Source organism: Marmota flaviventris, chromosome 6 (genome assembly GCF_047511675.1).
Source record: "Marmota flaviventris isolate mMarFla1 chromosome 6, mMarFla1.hap1, whole genome shotgun sequence".
NCBI classification, from domain to species: domain Eukaryota; kingdom Metazoa; phylum Chordata; class Mammalia; order Rodentia; family Sciuridae; genus Marmota; species Marmota flaviventris.
The window spans coordinates 97,588,952-97,611,189 of NC_092503.1; the positions used below are offsets into that span (position 1 = coordinate 97,588,952).

The 22,238-nt window shown below is 39.0% G+C and overlaps 1 protein-coding gene across 1 annotated transcript in view; it reads left to right on the plus strand.

Annotated features, from left to right (window-relative positions):
• Nucleotides 1-22,238, plus strand: part of Dst (dystonin) — a 441,140-nt gene that overhangs the window by 31,916 nt on the left and 386,986 nt on the right. The window contains exon 3 of the mRNA XM_071613304.1: nucleotides 17,708-17,908. Within this exon, the coding sequence (XP_071469405.1) occupies nucleotides 17,708-17,908 (201 nt within the window). The remainder of the gene's footprint in view (nucleotides 1-17,707; nucleotides 17,909-22,238) is intronic.

Sequence of the window (22,238 nt, forward strand, 5' to 3'; positions counted from 1 at the left end):
TCAGCAAGGTAGTATCTGAGATTTTTCTTTTTTATCTCTGGACACACAATAACTGGATTATGTGTATCTGTATATGCAAGCATATAGAAATACAAATATAAACATATGTAAACTGAGTCTCCATCCAACGATGATTTGGAGGGAACTGGCTGGGGAGAGCCAGTCATATGCATATCTTTCTATCTCCACATTTGGTGATATCACAGCTATGACAGAAGTATGTATATCATGGATATTAGCAAGTACTATTAATTTTACATGTCAATTTGGCTAGACCTTTGGATGTCCAGATAGTTGATGCAACATTATTCTGGGTGTTTCTGTGACAGTACTTTTGGATTCGATTGACATTTAAATTGGTTGACTTGGTAAAGCAGATTATCTTTCATGATGGTGGGATTTTCCTCCAATCACTTGAAGGCATGAATAGAACAAAAGACTGACTGCTCCTTCCATCTGCTGCTGAGTAAGAGATAATTCTTTATCTGACCATCCTATCTTCAGGTGGACTGGAGAACTGGCTCATCCTGTCCAGTAGCCTTTGAACTAAAACTTTGGCTCTCCTTAGATCTCCTTCAATACTGGTCTACCCAACAGATTTGGACTTTGCAGACTCCATAATCATTTGAGCCAGTTCCTTAAAATAAGATTTCATTTCTGTCTGTCCATCTGTCTGACTCTCTTACATTGGTTCTGTTTCTCTGGAAAACTGTGACTAAAATAGCCTACATTGGGGATTTTTGTTTGTTTTTTCAAAGAGCTGTTTTAACAGTATGTTGGGGGAAAGAATAGTTTAGTAGATGATGTTACCTACTTGGGAACAAATATAGTATAGTAAAACATTAATTTTAGATGTATTGAAAAGATGCATATAATTAGTGGATTATAAATATCCAGTTAAAGGACTTAAAGGGATAGAAGGAGATAGAGGAGAATATTTTAAAATTTCCAGTTGTGAGAAACTTTCTAAGGGAAAAAAAATTTAAAAGTCATAAGGAAAAAGTTGGCAGTATTGAACAAAAGGATTCTAAATTTCTGCATATAAACCAAGGCAAAAATACTTGCTGTACATAGAGCAAATTATTTTTTATATTATGTAGTAGAAAAATGAGCAAAGTGTATGACTAGACCATTCAAAGAACAAAGGAGAAAATAGAAATATTAAAATATTTCTGCTAGGCACTGTGTTATGCATTTATAAGTAATCCCCCAGCAGCCTGGGATCCAAGGCAGGAGAATTGCACACTTGAGACTAGCCTCAGTTACTTGTTGAAACCTTAACTGAAAATAACAATTAAAAAGTGCTGGGGACGTAGTTCAGTGGTAAAGCGTCCCTGGGTTCAATACCCAGCATTAACAAAACAACAACCAGCTAATTAAAAAATAAATAAATAAAATTTAAAAAAAGGAAAAGACAAGGCTCAAGATCTCAAACTTTACTAATAAATTCAAATTAAAACTAGTTTTTTGCTTGTTAGACTGGGGAGCCACTCCAAATGCACACATCTTTAAATCCTGATGCACCACGGGGATCTGAAAGATCACTGTAGTCTGGCACCATAATGCCATGACTCCAAACTTGGGCTTTTTCCTTGCTGGAATAACAAGATTTGGCCCTGGGAGTGGCCCTAGAAGTAGGTGGCACCCAGGGGGTTGAGCTACACTCACCTGTTCCTTTGTAATCCTACCCCTTGCCTCATTTGAATGGCATCTTCCCAATAAAAGGGTTCAGCACATGCTCCTCGTTCTCTCTCTCCAAGGACCCCTAAGGTCAGAGGAGCTGTCACAAAACCCAAAGAAAAAGGTATTTCTCTGACTCTGTGTGATTATTTCGTGCAGCCCAGTTCACCTGGAGTGACCCTTAGTGTTTAAGTCATGGAATGTGACAAGCAGATAAAAAGATTTATTCTATCCAGTGACGCAACAGCAGATAAAAAGATTTATTCTATCCAGTGTTGATGTCAATAGGATTAAAAGACACTTTCATACTATTGAAATACTATTTAATGACCCTACATTTTTAGAGAAAAATTTGGCAGCATCCTTGAAATCTTTTCTACGCCCTGGCAATTCCACTTCTAAGTAAAACAAGATTTAGTTAAAGATACATCTACATCTTATTTATGCACTGTTTATAATAAGAAACATTTGAAATTTCAATGAGTAGAATAATTAACTGAAGTGTGTGTATCCTTAAACTGGAGAATTATTCAGTTATTATAAAGAAAATACATGTGAAATGCATCTGTATTTTTGATTAATAAAAAGAGCCAAATGTAAAACTTGTTATTTTCATATATCTATAAATATCTCTTTAAGAATAGGAAAAATCAAGATGATATATAACCTCAGTGATTACTCTGGAGGCATATGTATTGGTGTAAAAACAGGGACATTCACACTTACATAAGTAGTTTTAGAAAACTGTTGCAGTTATGGGTGAACTTAAGTTTCCAATTTTCTCAAATTTTTGGACAAATAGATCTTGGAAAAGGAAAAATCAAAATCAAAACATTGGAAATCTACTTTGGGCTAAACATAAGTAAGAACAGTGAAGGACACAGAGATGAAAAAGAGGCACATCACAGCCTTCAGACCCAGGAGTACTTTTTGTATAAATGAAACTGATAAATGTTATAAAATAGCTACGCTGAAATAAACTGCACTAAAATCAATCTATTGGGAAAAGTCAACAGGAATCTTATGATCTAGCTTAAAAAGTTCATAGCTCTTGCCAAATAACTGCAAGAGAGGCAAAAGAAGGTAACAAAATCTTCAAAGCTTTTAGCTCTGGTTCTAGATTGACTAGCATCATCTTAGGACAAGGAGTCAGTACAAGGTGACTTCTGACATGCAGTTTTTGCTGACATCCATGATGAACAGTAAAAGATGTCATAGCCACCTCTATCGTGGATTAGCCACACACATTTCTCAATAACCTCTGATTAACTATCTTTGTTTGGAACCTGGTCCTGTTAGCTCTCCTTTCTCTCTCTTTACTCAATGTAAATTAGCAAGCAGAAGGTTTTAGGTCATGGATTTTTTTTTTTCTGTCTTGCTGATAAAGTGTGCCTTCAGAGTAAGCAGATTTTGAGAGGATATGTGCTGCCAGAAATGCATTTAAGATTTGAATGCCGACCAAATACACACTCAATCTCTGATGGCTAAGGTTCAGCCCCCAGACTGTGGGCAGGAATGGTCAGTCCTTCCTGCTCTGCAACCTTGGTGGAGGCAGTTGATGTTTCTGTGACATTTCTGATCAGAGCAATGTGTGCCAGGAGTCTTTGACCATCATTGCTTTTTTAGACTTCCTGTAACAGGCAGTGTTCCTGGGGCTTGATCAGGAGTCTTGGAAAACATCCACTCCTGACTCTTGGCTGGGGGATCAGGAAATGCTGCTACTTTGCTTTTCTAGTTTAGTATTGTCACTCACCTTTGGGACTTGAAATCTTGCCCTTCACTACAGCCCCAAACTTAAGATGCTTTTATTAACTTCATAATTGTCAGAGGTGATCTTTAAAATATTTAACAACCAGTAGAAAGTGGGAACTGACCAATCAGAATGAAGGGCTTATCCTGATCAATTTTAGTTGCTAGACCCAGAGGGATTCTGGAGTTCTGGGAGGGAGGCTGCAATAATAGGATGTAGGGGTGTTGTTTTCACTTCCTGTGGCTGCCCAGCTTCTGCTCTGCTTGAACTTATCACCTTGAATTTGCCCAGCTTTGAGCATTTGATGCCTAGATCCTCTCATGGCTGGGTGGGCCTGTTGGCTCCTGCCTCTATATACTCCTGATCCTAGTTGTGGCTTGCTGCTTCCCCTATGACCTACCTGTCTAGGTTTGAACTAGCCAGGTCCTGTTGCCTTGTAGCTAAACTTGCCTGAGTCACAATAGGGTCATCCTCACTTTAGGAACTTTTTATGGAAACAGTACCTTCTTAGGATTAAATTGGACTAGAAGACCAAGCTATTACTTGAGAATAGCTTATTGAGAACACTCTTGCTGTAGCTATAGCTGTAAGGTTGTTTAACCACACCCTTTATCCTAGCATAAAGTGTTAGCAGTTAAATTTGTATATGTTTAGATGTTTATTTTGTCCTCTGGGTCTTCAACCATTGTCTTTTCCTGTGTCTTGTTTCTTATGCACTGATAAATTGACTTTTGTCTCTAAAAAATCTCTGAATTTATGGTGGGTATTACAAGGATATTCTGTAAGGATTGCCATTGAAAAAGACCCAGGGACCAGAGGTTAGGACTTCCCTGTAAGTTGCAAATTAGCACAAGCCCTTCCCCACATGTTTTCATTCTTCCCTGCCCCATCTTCACCCTGCCTGCACTTTGTCCTGCACACTCCGTGGGCTGCATAGCCTCACCCGTCTGGGTTGATTTTTCCTCCACGTACTCTTTTTGTTTCCCCTTCTCATTGCATCCCTCTCATTGCGTCACCTCTCTTATGACTGGTCTTCGTGGCTTTTGCATCGTGTGACTATTTGCTTTTTCGGAAATCTTTCTGTCTGGTTGTTATTTGGCTCCTCATAATTTGCCATTGGGAAATTTTAAACGATGCATAAAACATGCTTACTTATTTCATAGTTCCTAGCTTCTCATCTTTATATATATATGTGTTCTAAAATTGTGACACTTTTTGTTTGTAGACGTGGCGGCTAGTGAAATTGTCTGTGAGTGGGTATCTCAGGAAAGGGTCTCATGCAAACAGATTGTGCTCACATGTAAAGAATCATCTTTGAGGTCCCATAGTCTGTAATTATGAAGGCTGGGTTATGATTTGCTGGTTGCAGTGCTATTTATAGAGCCTGTCATTGCGCATGACTGTCTGGGCCCCAGGCTGTGGGCCTCGTTGCTGAGAGGAGCTGAGCTCTGGCTGCTGCCAGAGCAGATTGTACTAACTGCTGCTCCTGTTTCTCAGGCATCCTTCCTCACTTGCCCTGCTTAGCTTTGTGTGGCGTTTAGCCTTCCTCTAGAACTCTAGTCTACTGCCTATTTTGCTCTTTCATGTGGCTATTGCTTCTGTATCCTGTTGTGACCTATTTGGGATGTATATACTGCCCATGTTTTGCCCTTGTTCTCATTTCTTGAATTGATGGATATGCTGTCCTCTAGAAGCGATTTATTGCTGATTTTTTCATGACATTGAATGCTAAATATGGTTCCTAAATGTTATTGATGACAATGTGTAGGAAATCAGACTTCATGTTTGTCTCAGGTCAGCTTCTCAGGGAAATAAACTTTGAGATGGAGAGTATGTGCAGGAGATTTGTTGGGGAGTGACCTGGGGAATAGCACCCTAGGAGAATGAAGGAGAAGTTGAATTTCAGTGCATGTAAAGGAAGCCCTGTTGATCCCATGGTAAGTTTCACAGTTGCCTTAACTGAGACAAGCATGCCCCCTTCCCTTGGACCTTTGCTGACTCCGGGGACGGGAGCATGACCCTGGATCAGGCAGTAAGCTGTTAGGCTGAAGGCAGTTGTCAGGGCTTCAGCTGAAAGCTAAAAGCTGCCATTCCTCTCAACAGCTGGGGACAGGAGTGTTTGGCTGATGAAGGAGACATCTGGGTGGTACCCCACAGCATCCAATAAAATACTGCTGTCATAGTTTTGCATGTAGTGAAATTTCTACCCTAAATTTAACTTTGTTTTAACCAACATGTACAATGTTGGTTCTGTACTCTGAGAATCTCTTAAAGGCCAAACATATTTATTTTCTTTTTATGTTTCATTTTAATGAAAAACATGGAGCTGATTAACTCAATCTAAGAAAAAATAGAATAGGCGAATTCAAACAGGAGAAGTCCTGCCTTGTTGTACAGCCACTTCTCATAAAAATTCACTGTCATTCAATAGCTGATGACTTTACCCCTAAAATCTAAGGCTGGAGGTGGGGAGGGCAAAGGATTGAAGCCTGTTGTACCCAAAGCAGGAGGACTGATAAACTGGTGCAAACTTTTTCTTGATGGTTACAGTCTAAATATAAAAAATCATCAGGGGATACACATAATCATTATTAGAAAAATAATGCAAGTGCGTGCTTTGGTAGTGTAGTCTATGTGTTTGGTGAAACAACATAACAGATGCTGTTTAATCTGCCTATGAAACTACAAACAGATGGAGTAGACATGGCTGCCAGAGGGAAATTAGACTGACCTTACATTTCACAGACAGGGTTGTTGACAGAGAGTACAGATTAGCAGACCAAAACACCAAGTCAAAATTACTTTTCAGTTTATGATAGAAGCAGATAGAAGCAGTTCAAGGCCCTGCAGGTACTGTAGAACAGGGGTTGGCAACATTTTTCCGGAAAGAGCTGTTTAGTATTTTGACTTTGTAGGCCTTATGATTTCTTTTGCAACTATTCAGTTCTTCTTTTGTAGTGCAGATGTTGTCAGAGATAATATGTAAATGAATGAAACTGGCTATGTTCCAGTGAAACTTTGCAAAAACAGATGGTATGTCAGATGTGGCCAGAGAGCTCTAGTTTGCTGACCTCTGAAGGAGACCCAAGGTCAGGCTGCTGAGTTTCATTCTTTGGGCAGATACTTATAAAGTGTTGGGCAAACTTCTAAGTGTCCATTTCCTTGTCTATAAAACAGGCATTAAAACAATATTCACCTGCTAGGAATATTACAAGAAATAATGAGCTAATGCATACATGATGTTTGGCACTTAGTAAAATGCTTAAGAACTAGAAATTATTATTGTTTATGGAACTGAAAAGAATTAAGAGTGTTGGGTGTAGTTAATGGCTGAACAGTGGTGGAAAAGTATCAGATAAATGGGCTCACATAATGTTTGGCTGTGTAATAAGTCGTGTTAGGGGACTTCGTTTTGTCTTAGTTTTGTTTGAGGCCCTGAGAGTTGTAGTCAGAAAGCTGGCATTGCTGGAGAGAGGAACTGGACCCCTACGTGGGACCTACCCAGGAGGTGGCTGTGAAATTGTTTTTGCCACCAGCTCTGTGTTAGTCTGCTTTGGCTCATGGATATTTGTGTTCTTTTCTAGGCACATGGCCTCACTAATCTTTTAGCTTCCCTTGCAGTTAGTTGATGGCCATGTATCTGAGGTCTAGTTAATGAAATGTAAGAAGTAATGTGTACCAATTTCTAAAAAAATATTTATTTTTTAGTTGTAGTTGGACACAATTCCTTTATTTATTTATTTTTATGTGCTGCTGAGGATCGAACCCAGGGTCTCGAATGTGTGAGGCGAGCGCTCTGCCGCTGAGCCACAACCCCAGCCCTAATGTGTGCCATTTATAGGATTTTCTCTTGAAACCATCTACACATAGCTCTGTTCCTTTCCTCCCCTCCACCGCCCCCAATGGAGAGGATCTTGAGGTCCTAGAGATTCATAGATGCAAAGTGCCTGGTGGATTTTTAATTCAATTAAATTTAAATGAAAACAACCCTATGTGACTAGTAGCAGGTCAGGGTTAGAAACTAGAAAATTTCTCCTAGCACACTGAGTCCCACCCCAAACTTTCTCAAGTCTAGTGAGACTAAGTCACTGGAGAAGCTTGACTTATGTCCACAAAGTCCACAGGAAAACTAGTGCCAGACCTTGAGTGATAATTCCAAAGGCCAGAGATAGTGACTGGCCAGCTATTTTGACAGTGGAGTAAACAGATGTGGCTGCAATTGGAAAAGTCTAACTTAGAATTTGTTGGGGCAAAGGATGCATGAGTATTTCCTCTGGATTTCTTGGGAGAAAGTGCCTGAAGTCATTTAAAACCCTGTCTGAGAGGAAACCAGAAGAGTGATGTGACCTCATTGGAATGGTACTGTTTTTGTGACTAGAAGTGGCTGGAGCACTTTTTAATTATCTGAGAATGACTAGAAAAATTATAGGATCTATACAAAATTTTATGTAAGGTTGGGAGAAAATGAAACCCTCATTGTGGATTTGAAAGGTCAACCAGGAGGGAGAATGCAGCTGCTTTCTGAGTGCACCCTGTGATCCCTGCTTTAGCTAATCTAACATTTATAATTAAAAATCACTTTAAAGCTCTTTAAAGAAGATGCTATATCTCAAGTAGCCTCAAACTAAAAGTCCCCTTTTATATTTTTCCCCATCACCCAACTACGGAGACTACAACCCAGCTCCAACATGTATAATTTTTTATATTTTTATGTATCAGTTAAAATAAATTGAGTTTTTAAAAAGTTTGCCAAGCCCCACCCTTGAAATTCTGATTCAGCGAGGTGGGATGGGGCTGAGAATTTGCATTTCTAGCAAGTCCTCCAGTGACTACACTCTGAGAAATCGTGCTCTAACACCAGGTCCTGCCCATTCCTGTGTGGTTAGTGAGCAATTTTGCTCATAATAACACTGTATCTCATTGTGCTGTGTGCAGAGGGACCCTAAGGATTAGAGCAATTTAGCTCTTATGGTTTTAATAACCCTACATTAAAAGATTGTTTCTGGAAGCCACTCTGTCAGCTGGAGAAAGAAAATAATGTATCTAGAGCTACCTTTCTGTTTTCAGAGAGAATGTATTCCTTGGGGGAAATGGGGTAAAATATTACCTTTTTAATATCTTTTCTAATATTTAATCATTCTCAAATCATTCTTGGTACAGATTGTTCCTAGAGGCTTCTAAAGGTATGATGAAGCCAGAAGTTTATTTTGAAAAATTCTAAGGAATTGTATATTTATTTTAGATAATTTTTCACAAGTTAGTAATATAGTTTTTCTTTTACATTAACTGATATTATATCAATTGCTGCTTAGTTCCTGCTGATCAGAACCTCTGACTGGCAATCAAAGAGCCTTGACTCTTTTTAATGTTTTTTTTTAATATTTATTTTTTATTTTTATTTTTTTTAAGGTGGACACAATATCTTTATTTTACATTTATGTGGTGCTGAGAATCGAACCCAGTGCCTCCTCACGCATGCTAGGTGAGCGCGCTACCACTTGAGCCAAATCCCCAGCCCCGTTTTTAATGTTTTTTAAATTATGAATGAACTACAACTTAAGTGCATTTTTATAAATGGAAATCTTTTAAAATCTCTTGTGATGTCAGTCGTTCCTTCTTGGACATAATACTCTATCTAATATAGTCCCTCCTACCATGGCATCCCACCCATCCCGTCACAGTTACTGGGTGTTGACACTTGCTGTGTCTATCAGAGCTAGAGCTTCTTCTTTGAGAGTTTGATGGAGAAATACTGAGACTCTGGGCCATAGGATAGAAGCTGAAAAAAGAAAGACAGAAGGAGGAAGAAAGGCGGGGGTGGTGAGGAAGGAATGAATTCTGTAGATCATTGCTTCTCACACTTTAAAATGTGTGTGTGTGTGTGTGTGTGTGTGTGTGTGTGTATAGTCTATTATTGTTATCTAGGGTCACCCTGCCATACAAGAGCACACTGTATCTCACTAGAACTTCTTTCTTCTATCTAACTAACTTACTATTGGTCCCTGCCTTCCTCCATCCCTGTTCCCTGCTACTCTTCCCAGCTTCTACTCTCAACTTCTATGAGATCAGCTTTTTTAGATTCTACATATGAGTGATATCATGTGGTGCTTGTCTTCTTGTACCCGGTTCACTTCTCTTAACATAATGATCTCCGGTTCCATCCATGTTGTTGCAAAAGACAGGATTTCATTCTTTCTTATGGCTGGATAGTATTCCATTATGTATATGTAGCACTCTTTTCTTTATTTATTCATCAATTGATGCATATGTGAGTTGTTTTTATCTCTTAACTATAGTGAATATGTTGCAACAGAAATGGGAGTACAAATGTCTTTTTGATATATTCTTCATATTCCTTGAATATATACCCAGTAATGGGATTGCTGAATTATATTTTAATTTTTTTTAGGAACCTCCATACCATTTTTCATAATGACTGTACTAATTTACATTCTTATTATAGTGTTCAAGAGTTTCCTTTTCTACACATCTCCATATACTCACCAGCACATGTTATCTTCATTCTTCTTTTTTTTCCCCCAGTGCTGGGGATTAATCCCAGGTCCTTTCAGATGCTAGGCAAGTGCTCTACCACAGAGCTATATCCCCAGTCCTAGTCTTATTGATAATAACCATTCTTGTGGGGGAGAAGTAAGCAATGTGTATTCTGATGAGCTTTCTAGGTGGTTCTGATGCTTCATAAAGTTTGAAAACCACTGCATCTGGATAATACAAACTTCTTCAGTAGGTTGAACAAGATAGAAATAGATTTGTTGCCTATATAGGTGGGTGAATAGGAGGGGTGACTTCCTTTATGTAGTTATTTAGAGACCTGGGCTGAGGGAGGCACTGCTATCTTCAATGTGTGTTTTTCAAGGTTCCTCTGAGGTCATCTCAGACAAAAGAGGAGAAAAGAATGAAGTGGATGTGGGAAGTGTTTATGTGCTAGGTCTAGAAATGGCATATGTCATTCTTTGTCCACATTCCTTTGGCTAGACCTCAGTCACATGACCTTACCTAACTGCAAGGGAGGCTGGGAAATGTAGAGGCAAGCATGAATTTTAGTGAACAGCTTCTTAAATTTTGGTGAGAGGCAAGCCTGAATTTTGGTGAGCAGCCAGCAGTATCTGTCATAAACTCTTTATGTAAATTTCTGAGACTTTCTCTATTTTTCTCTGTTTCTGTGACATTTCCCTATTTTGTTTTGATAAACTCCTTAAACTCCTTTGGAAGAGTAGTGAAACCCATGGACTCTTTCTGAGAATGTTTTTAAATGCATAAAATTAAATATATCTAATCATAAAGGAAACCAATTATATTGAAATATTTTAAATTATTAAAACAATTTTACAGCAATATATACTTCTTTTAAAAAATACTTTTAAAAAAATTGTAGATGGATACAATACCTTTGTTTAATTTATTTATTTTTGTGTGGTGCTGCGGATCCAACCCAATGCCTCACATGTGCTAGGCTAGTCCTCTGCCATTGAGCCACAACCCCAGCCCCAGTATGTACTTCTTAATGCATTAAGTAACAAGATCTAGTGAAAATTTTACTAATTTACTCCTTTGATTCTGAAATAATGAGTGTATATGGTGTTTTAAAGATATTTGCAACCTTTATAATTTAATATTTAAAGATCTGTGATTACTTTTTTGTGGCAAAAGTCACAAGTACTGCTATTAATAACAGACTTATAGCCTATATATAATTGAACTGTATTCTAGATTTCTATTAGAGGTTCATGGAAATAAAGACATATATATATTTTCCTGTCCAAGTTGTTTGTATACCCTTATTTGTCTTGAATGTTGTTCACAGACTCAAAGAACTTGCTATACACCTTACTTCTGGAATGAGGGAAATCACTGAGTTTTTTTTTTTTTTATGGGATATTATACGCTTTAGAAACAACAGGTTGTTGAGCTTCATCTGTATCTGGTAGATTTATATATTGTATAGCTATGTGCCTTAATTTTTCAGTTATGCTAATACCACAGAGACAATTCTATGTAAATGCCCAGTGATCCAATGTGTTCTGTTTTCATCTATTCAGGTGTTTCATCAGTAAACCTGATGGTAGTTTGACCTTACATAACAATTCTTACCTGAAAATGTGTTTTTGTTCATTTTTGTCTCTCTCAATTTTATTTAAATTGTGTATAGACCTTTTCTTGTTATAATCCATCAACCTATATTTGTAGCACTTTCCAGTCCTGTGAATATAAATGGACCTCAGGTTCCGAATTCATTACTGTCTTACACTCTCTCTGCATAAAGGCAGAGAAGTGAAGGGCACTAGTTGGCATTAGATAACCTTGGTTCCAATCTGGGTCTTTCTAATTGCCAAGTTCTGGGACTGGGGATGTAGCTCTTGCTTAGCAAGTATAAAAATACCAGTACTGTTAAAAAAAATAAAAATAAAAAAGCTCTAATTACAAGTTCTGTCCTTTGATAGATTACTTAGCCTTGAAAAGCCTCAGTTTGTTTGTCCTGGTAGTAGGTATATTATTAGATGTGACCCAAATGATGCTCAGTAGATAAATGCTATTATGTATATTCCCCTTTTATGCCAGTGTACACAGCCAAACAGCCTGGTTTAGTTTGAGTATTCAATGTCAAAGGAAAATAGCTAACCATCTGAAAGCATAATACAAAGCAAATGCACTAGAGGTTTTTGTTTGGAGGCAAAAATTCTGACTCTGTCTGACTTAAACCAAGAGAGTGTCAATTACAAATATGTGATAGAACTCACAATCAAGACTGAACATCTGGTTAAAACAGGCAATACTAGGCAGCCTCAGAAGGTCTTTGCTTTAGCCACTGGAACTAATGAATTCCTGCTGACTTTTTCAGTCTTTTCATGCCTTCATTTAATATTCAGAATCCGAGCACAGAGACTTTAATTTATTGAGTGTGGTCCAGGCCCCTACCATGAGCTATATCAGGTTATTAAAAGAGCAGATCTTGACTTAGCTGTGTATCAGGACATCACAGTGAGATATCACCTCACTCCCGTTAGCATGACGATCATCAAAAAAACCCCAAACAAAACAAAACAAACAAACAAAAAAACCAAAACAAAACAAAAGATAACAAGTGTTGTCAAGGATATGGAGAAATTAGAGCCCTTGTATATACATACACTGTTGGTGGGAGGGTAAGGTAATGCAACCACCATGGAAGCAGATTGGAATAGGTGATTCCTCAAAAAATTAGAAAGAGAATCACTATGTGATCCCACAGTCCCACTTCTGAGTATTAATCCCCCCAAATTAAAATCAGGATCTTGGAAGAGATATATGCATTCCCATGTTCATTACAGCATTTCTTGAAGTAGCTAAGATATGGAAGCAACCTAATATCAGTAGATGAATGGATAAGGAAAATGTGGCTTATACCTACAGTGGAATCCTAACAGCCTTAAAATAAAGAAATCCTGCCATATGCAATATATGAAATTGAGGGACATTATGCTACAAAATAACCCAGTCACAAAAAAAGAAGTACTGCATGATTCCACTTATGTGAAATATCTCAAATAATCAAATTCATAGAATCAGAGTGGGGTGGTGGTTATCAGGGGCTGGAGGGAGGTGGAAATGGGAAATTGTTTGTGGCATGTCACGAGGCGTGAGGCAGCCATGGGCTGTGTGTGAGCTATGCGCATTTGAGTATATGAGGGGACTGGACTGATGATGCTGCTCTGACTGGGCTGTGCCACATATGTGTCCTTTTTTGCTCGCTCTGCTTATGATCCCCACACAGCACCTGAGATGGGTGTGGCTTTCCAAGATGTCAATCTGCTGACCACAAGACATCACCAAGAAACCCTCTGAAACCCAATCCCTTGCCTTATTTGGGTTGAACTTTCTTGAATGCCTTCCCCTCAATAAATAGGATGGTCTCAGGTGTGCTCTCTCTCTTTGCCTGCCTCTTTGACTCCCTTGTGGAAGCTGAGGTCAAGGAACTGTCACTGAACCTCCAAAAAGGTATTTTCTGTCTCTGTGTGGTTATTTAGTAGCCAGGGAGTGACCTTGATTCAGTTGCATGTCAAGGCAGTGGCAGATGAATATATTCTCTAGAGATCTTCTGTACAATATTGTGCCTCTCCCTGTAGTTAACAATACTATATTGTGCACCTAATTAAAAATCTAGGAGTATATTTTGTATTAAATGTAACACACACACACACACACACACATAACTGCACATCTTGAGAGATTGTTATTATCCAGCAGATGTGATAAATTGAAGTTTCCTAAAAATGGTAGGTATCCCCTCCTGAGAGACTTCCAAATGTCCGGGACCTAACCATTAAAGAGTATCTAGGCTGGATTAAATGAATAAATGAATAGAGAGAAAAGGACTTCATACTAACACCATCAAATTTTGTTAATAACTGTCAAAGCCTGTAGCACCACCTACTGTTTTAAAATAAAATTTTTAGTAAAATATTTAATTTTTTTTAGCTGTAGATAGATATAATACCTTTATTTTATTTTATTTATTTATTTTTGTGTGGTGCTGAGAATTGAACCCAGTATGTCACATGTACTACCCTAGCCCCTAGTAATATTTTTTATAGTATTTAAGTTAAGTGCCTCATAGACAAAGAGATATAATCCTGTGCATTGATTTAGGGAAATATAAAGTGTGACTGTCCAATGTTGTTCATAGTATTTGTAATCATAGCTCTGAACTATTGACATGTAAATTGCTGCCACAATATCCAGAAAGTGATGTAGTAATAATACGGAGAATAAGTGATAACTTACTATTTATATGCTATGTACTGTTCTGAGTACCCAATGTAGACTATACCATTTGACACCACCATAACACTGTGAGAGAGGTTTCATGTACATTTTACAAATGAAAACTCTGAGGCAGAGAAATAACTTAGCCAAGGCCACTCTCCTAGTAAGTAACAGCTGGCATTCAGGCCCAGTGATTTGATACACTGGAGAATAAATGCCTGGGACCCTCTTGAGCAAAGAGCTCTCATTTTGATCAGTGCCTCACATGTGTCTGTCAGCAAAGCACACGGCAGTGTGACTCATTTTCCTTTTTGCATCTGATTGTGCTCAGTAATGTATTTTATTCACACAAGTATACATAGTAATCATAGACAACTCTTATATACACACCAAGCACTCTTCTAAGTACTTTACATAAATTAATTCATTTATTCTTCTCAACAATCCTATGAAATATATATATATTTTTTATACTGGCGATTGAATCCAAGGGTGCTTTACCACTGAACTATGTCCCCAGCCCTTTTTTTTTTTAAATTTTATTTTTAATTTTTTTGAAGTGCTGTTGATTGAACCAAGGGATTCATACATGATAGGCAAGCCCTTTACTACTGAGCTACTTCCCCAACCATCGCCCCCACCAAAACACTTTTTTTTTTTTTTTTTTTTTTGAGATAGGGTCTCACTAAGTTGCTTAGAACTTGGGATCCTCCTGCCTCAACCTCCTGAGTTGCTTGGATTACAGCTATGCACCACCATGCCTGGCTTGAAATACCATTTTTAATTCCCATTTTACAGGTGAGGATAGTTAAGTAACTATCCAAGATTACTCATCTAGTAAATGACAGAGGCAGTACTGTACCCTGATATTCTGGCTATGCTGTTTGTGAACTATACTATAAATGTTTTTAAAAAGTTATTTTAAAATAATACAAGTGTCTTTGATAGAACAGAAATCACAGAGGTCTGTATAGTGGGGCTCAGATCTGGAAAACATTGTGAAGGTGGAATGGAAATGGCTGATGTTCAAGACTGATTTAAGTTGTTTTAGTATCATAAATGATTCTGCATTGAATGTCTCCCTGGGTACTCCTGGTAAAATTTCTCTAGGGTAGATGGAGTCATGTGGATTCTTGCTCTCCAGAGTGGCTATAACAACATGTTTTAATCTCTTCTTTTTTTGTCACTTTAAGGAAGTTTTATGCATTTTTTCTCCCTAAGTGTTGCTAGAATTTGTAGACAACCAAGGACTTTTGGTAATTATTCAAATTAAGTAAATTTTGGTTGCTAATAAGAGACACAGAATTTACATTATTGCCATAGAAGTACACTCGACTCACTCTACTACTATAGAAGCTAGTGTATTATCAAATACTTTGTTCTTTCTACCAGTACACACATTTCTGAACTAGAGAGAATGCGGGGGCTGTGTTTAATAGTGCCATCTAGTGGTTACACTAAGTCCTGGCTCCTGGAGACTTTCAGTCTTCAAAGTGTAGAAATATTACTCCCAGTGGGTCTAATTCAGAAGGGAGGAAAGAGTGTGTGTGTTTTGGGGTGGGGGTGGGATGTCCAGGAACCTGCATATTTAAAAAGCAGCCTGTGTGGTTGTTGGTTCTGACGTTGCTTGGTGTGAACTCTGCTCTGTAGCACAGTTTTGCAGTTGCCTCCAGCTGCCTCTTCTTAATCCTCTTCTCCGGCAGCTGCTGTGGCATCTCTTGGGTTATGTGGGAGATGCGGGGATCTTCTGAGACTATTTGAGTTGAAGAGGACCAGCTGAACTTGCACACAGGGGAATGATGGGAGTTGGAAAATGTATTTGGGATGAGAAGAAAGAGCCCAAATGATGACCTCTGTTTTGCCAAATCTACTTTCATTTCCTCCTTATTGATTTCTGTTGACCTCAGTGCTACTTTTGACTGTGTGGGTCATCACTACTCCCTCTGCCTTCATATCTGTTAGCTTGTATCCAGTGTCTCTATAATCAGATGCTAGCACATTTCCCAGGTCCCCCTGTGAAGTCCCCCTGAACACAGAAATCTTTCATTATCCCTTGAGTCATGCTCAGGCCTTTTCTTGTAGTATTTCTTCCTCTGAAATTCTCAGTCCCCATTTTTATGCCCTCACTTTAACCTTTAAGCATCTTTTAAAATTCAAAGACTCACAAACTCAAAGAAACCCTTTAGGGAGCATTTATTGCTTATTCTCCTCTCCCAATCCCCTACCATGCTTGCCTTATACCCTCATCCTGGTACATCATCAAATAATGTTTCTTAAATAACTTTATTTATTATTTTTTTTATGTGGTGCTGAGGATCTAACCCAGTGCCTCACACGTGCTAGGCAAGCACTCTATCACTGAGCCACAATCCCAGCCCCCAATAAAGTTTCTTCTTGCAATGTAAATATTCCATTCATCCATCACTTTACTTCACTTCACTTCACTTATTCATTCATTCCTTATGTTGTTTCCCTTGCCTGGAATATAAATTTTATTCATTCTTCAAGTGCCACCCACTCAACTAAGCCAAATGTAGACTATTCTTGGTTTCATTCATTGATTTCCCCCTCTATGATCTGCTTGAACTGAGAGTCCTGAATTTCCAGCTTTCACCCTTCTTTATTTCCTGTGTATTCATGAATTCCATGTTAAATTTCTTCTACTCCCTGGCAAATTTCAAGCTACATGAGGGCAGAAGCTGTTTTATGTAGTTTTTATGTTTTCCAGAATTGTTTGCACATTCACAAATGCACAATGTGGCTTAGCTGAACTTGTTTCCATTGTCTAATGAGTTGTCTTTATACTCACTCAAAGAGAGAAAGAAAATGACCATTTTTTCAAACACCTCTTTTTTGGCCAAATACTATGCTCGGAATTTTACATATATTCCCTTATTTAAAACTTAAAAGCCCTGTGAGTAGAATGTTAATGTCTTATAGGTTGGAACGGTTTAATAAATTGTGTTAACAAGTTGGCATTTGGACCCAGGCCCTTCTGACACCAAAACCCATACACCCTTTGCTCCAGTGCAAGGCCTTCAGTTTAGTTTTGCATCTTCCTTTTGTGATGTTTTGTGATGATAGTCTGCATCTGTACTTTTCCTCCCTGAAAAAGAGTCTGCTGTCAGGAATGAAGAGTGACACTGTTGTATCCAGGAATGTCATTCTGTCCTGCTTCCTATACCCTGCTTCATGCCAAAGTGGAAATATCCTTCCTCACTTGTAGTCTGCTTGATACATAAGTAAAGCAGTGTGTCCACCTGCCTTTAACTTTTTTTACTGGAGTAAGAGCATTTTTTAATGTAGAATAACTCTGGGCTCTTAAGCCCCATGATGCTTCACAGAGCACCTAGGGATATGCTTGCATGTTCAGCCTCCTACACGCTGACTTAGGGGGTGTGAATGGCCTTGTTGAGCATGGTAACTTTGGAATCTCTTTGTGTAACTAGCTCCGGAGAGTGTCCAGACTGACAATACAAATCTGGATTTGTTCTGTTGTGTTTTCTGTCACAGGGATTCAGAGCAAGTCCTCGGCACATCAGACGGCGGGTTGCAGCAGCTGCAGCTGCCCGATTGGAAGAAGTGAAGCCCTTGGTGGAAGCTCACCATCAGAGTGAGCAAGAAACTTCAGTGAGGAAGCGAAGAATCAAGAAAAATAGCCGAGTTCAGCCAGAATTTTACCACTCTGTTCAAGGTGCCTCAACAAGAAGGCCTGTAAGTAGAGAACTGTCCTTTGTAAGAATATTAAATACAACCAAATGGTGTAGTCATTATCTTAGTTTTAAAAAAAATTCAGGTCAAATAATGGTGTTGTCCTGTTATTTTCCACAACAAGTGACTGTGTGCTTACATGAATTCCAGCAAGAAGTGTGGCTTCTGGAAAGGTGCTAGGCCAGACAGGTTTTGGAAGGTGAGAGTTAGTCACTGTTAAGCAGATTGATATGAAAACTGGTGATTTTCCAGCTCCATTGGAGTGGGGGTCTAGAATGAGCACAGGGACTAGAGTGCCAACAAGAGGAGGTGTCCTGATGACATCAGAGCTGGTCAAAGGGCAGCAATAAGGCCAGTCTTATCAGGTGGGGCTGGAGTCTCTTGTGGGCACTGATTCCTGCAGGAGGTGTGTGGGCCCCCGAAGGCCTGAGCTCCCCTTTGCAGCGAGCAGGGTGACTGTGGCAGTGCCTCTCCATTGTGGCCTGGAGACTGTTCAAAGTCAGCAGTGCCTTTCTTAACTTGGTGCCCTGTGTCTCCACTGGCTGCGGTGCTGCCTTTCCTGGGGAACTTGGGGCTCAACTGGAAGCTGATCTCTACATTTTTCTCACTTCCTGAGCACATTGTTCTAGGTGCTGATTGTTTTTCTTGGTGGGGTTCTGGCACATGGACTTTTAAACCAAAGCTGTGAGAGTTAAGGATTCAGGGCTTGAAAATGCTGTCACTTAAAAACTTAAAAAAAAAAAAGTATTACAAGAGTGCAATAATTTTACATTGCTTTGGTGAGGAACTAAATTCCTTTACAGAAAAGGTGGTTATTATTATTAACCAGTTGCAGTGTAAGTACAGTGAAGTGTTGCTAAATGACAGCAACACATTCTAAGAAATGTGTCTTTAATTGATTTCATTGTTTTGCAAATGTAGAGTATACTTACACAAACCTAGGTGGTATGGCTTAGGCTTTTTGCTCCAAGGGCCATGAGGAACAAAACAACTTGTGACTAAATCAAGCAGAGAGAAAATGATGAAATCAAGAGACGTGATAAACATGATGTCTGAAACTGAGGCTGGCATAACACAGCATACAGGCCTACAGTAAGCTTTGTTTTAATAACTAGAGAGAGGACACTCTTAAATAATGATAAAAAACATAGCATAGTAAACATACAAACCAGTAACATAATTGTGGATTTTCAATATCAAGCATTATGTATATAATTGTTTGTACTGTGCTTTTGTGTGAATGGCAGTATTTTATACTAGCATCAGAGTTTTTATACTGGCGTCACTACAAACACTTGAAGAGTACATTGCTCAAGATATTATGATGACTATGATGTCACTAGGTGATAGGAATTTTCCATCTCCATTATAATCTAATGGGACTACTGCATATATTATCTGACACTGACCTAAATGTCATTATGTAGCACGTGTTTAGAGATGAAAGTCTTGTCTTTTCTTGATTTAATGAAACAGAGGCCATCTAAGTAGAATTTGGTATTTATGCAGAGAAATAGGAAATGGAAAGTTTATTTATTCAATAAATGTATGCTTTTTATACAGGAATAAAGGATATGCAATATATATTAGTAACAATTATTGAGGGCTTAGAGTGTGACAGGCATAATTCTATGTCACTCATTTAACAATCCTACAAGGTCAATGTTGTTATTATTCCCATTTTATGGATAATGAAATTGAGGCTTATAGAGGGTAAATAATTTGCCTAAGGTGTGACCCAGTTGTTTTGGACAGAATTTAGGGATCCAGGTAGCCTGCTTGGTTTCTAGGAGTTCACAGCTGAGTCAGTCAACAGATATGCAAACAAGTATATATAATGCATGTTCTGTGCCATGAGAGTTCTGTTGTAGAGTTTTGCACTAGACACTGTGGAAGCATCTTGGATGGCCAGAAGTAGTTACAGCTAAGCAGGCACCTGAGATGAGTACAGAAAGGTAAGAAAAAGTTCATCAAGTGGAAAGTGAAAAGTAGGTATCTCAAATAAGAAGCACGGCATGAAAAGGCATGGCAGACTCAGTGAAAAACTTAGGTGGTGCTGATGAATCTGTATGGGTTAGGTAGGGGCAAATGAGACTTGTGTATTATGAGCTTGTGTATTATGTTAAATGATTCCGTGATGAGCATCAGTTGAAGGTAGAGAATTGGTGAATTTGTTCTCTTGCTTAGAATCTAGCTCTAGCTCTTTTTTTTTTTTTTTTGTGGCACCAGAGGTTGAACTCAGGGGTGCTTAACCACTGAGCTACATCTTCAGTTCTTTTTAATATTTTAAATTTTGAGACAGGGCCTTGCTAAATTGCTGAGACTGGCTTTGTACTCACAAGCCTTCTGCCTTAGCCTCCTGAGCACCACTGTGCTCAGCTCATTCTTTGCATCTCATCTCCACAAATGAATTGGGATAGAGAGGTAAGATATTATTTTCACAGTTTAGAAACCCTCAACCACCTTTATTTTCTTACAAACCCTTGACATAATTACTGTGGTTAATAAGATTATCTTTGTGTCTCTGTGACTTTGAACCCATTATCCACTTTGTCCTTGAATGTGATTTCTCACTCTGCTTGTGTAATGAACTCCGATTTACCATTGAAGACTGACTTGTGCTCACATGATGTGTTTACTGAAGTTTTTTCTGATCCTTCCTGTTAGATTGAGCTGCCCTTCATTCTGATCTTCAGTACAGACCTTTAACATAGTAGACCTCTCAATGAAAAAGGAGGGCTCTGTAGTAATACCCACATAGGTTAAAATCCTGCTTTGTATATCTGTAGGAAATGGTTGTCACACTTAGTGGGTTCAACTGGAGAGAATCCCCTCCACCCCCTACCCCTGGGGATAGAACCCAGGGGTGCTTAATCACTGAGCCGAATCTCCAGCCCTTTTTTATTTTGAGACAGGGTATCACTGAATTGCTTAGGGCCTCATTAAATTGCTGAAGCTGGCTTTGAACTTGCGATTCTTTTCAGCTGCTAAGATTATAGGAATGTGCCATTGTGCCTGACTGGAGAGAGTTTTACGGAGGGACTATGGAGGTGTAGATAGAGCAAGGTACTTATGGAAGTGTGGATAGGGCAAGGTATTTCTCCAGTCTAGAAGTGGAACATTCCTATCTTCCAATCCTGACCTTAAGGGGCAACAGGAAGCAGTCAGTGGTCTTGCTAGATCCTCATAGGAAGATCTGGAGCTGTGGAAGAGCTGTTTCACAGGGGCTGGCTGTGGCTGTGGATGGCTTCCTATTGACCCAGCCTAACTGGTAGCCACAGTACGAAGGAGCTTTTGTAGTACAAATCCTAGAGATCAGACTTCCAGTGACAGAGAGCAAGGCAGAGATGGGCAGAGAACCTGAGAAGGGGACAGGGACAGCACAGAATGAGAAGTATACATGGTAGCCTTTCTAAGTTGTTTCAACTCTTTGAGACACAGCTTCCATATTGTATGATGACAGTGGCTGTCTCATAGAGTTGTGAGGATGAACTGAACTAATGCATTGGAAAAAGATGTCATGGTAATCTGTTTAGAATGGACACTCAGTAAATGGTAAGTTTCTTTCCTTCCTCTTCTCCCATAGACTGTGACTTAGTTTTTGAGGGCCATATTGTGTGGTCCAGAATATCTCCTAACATCTGGCATCCAAATGCATTTTATTGATTAAATGAATGAGTAATATTTATGTGTGAAATAGAGCAAAGGGAACGAGTGTCACTATAGGAATTTAGAGTATGCAGAGGGGTTCTTTCATATCACAAATAGGATGGTTTGGGGATATCTATAGGAGAACTGGGATTGCTTTGGTATGAATTGGCTAGGCAGCAGGTAGTGGAGTGGGTTTAGGAAGTGGAGAAGCAAAATTACTGAGAACTGTTTGAATGTGGGATTTATCTAAGATAAGTACAAAATAATACTGGAAAGACAGATTGGAGCCAGAGTGTATTCCAGACAGCCACCGATTTAAAGTTTACTTCCTGTGCTTTATAGAGACACTGGAAGAGTTGAGTATTGGGAGTTTAGGAAGACTAAACATGTTCAGGGTGAGCTAGGGACACAGGATGGACGACAGTTTAGTAACCACCGCAGAGGTCTAGGTGTGAGGTGTTTAGTGCCTAAACTTCAGCCTAAAGCTTGGCATGCTCTGCTGGCATCTGATATCATTGCTGATGGGGAATCTGAGGATGGCCTTTACTCCCCTGGAGGAGCAGTTGGAAGAGTGAGAGATTAGGGGTTAGGAAATAGTGGTGCAGTCTACTCAGTTGCTTGGAGCACAACAACATTCAGGAGGTTAGGGTGGACGGGGAGTTATTTAGGGCAGGTGGAACTC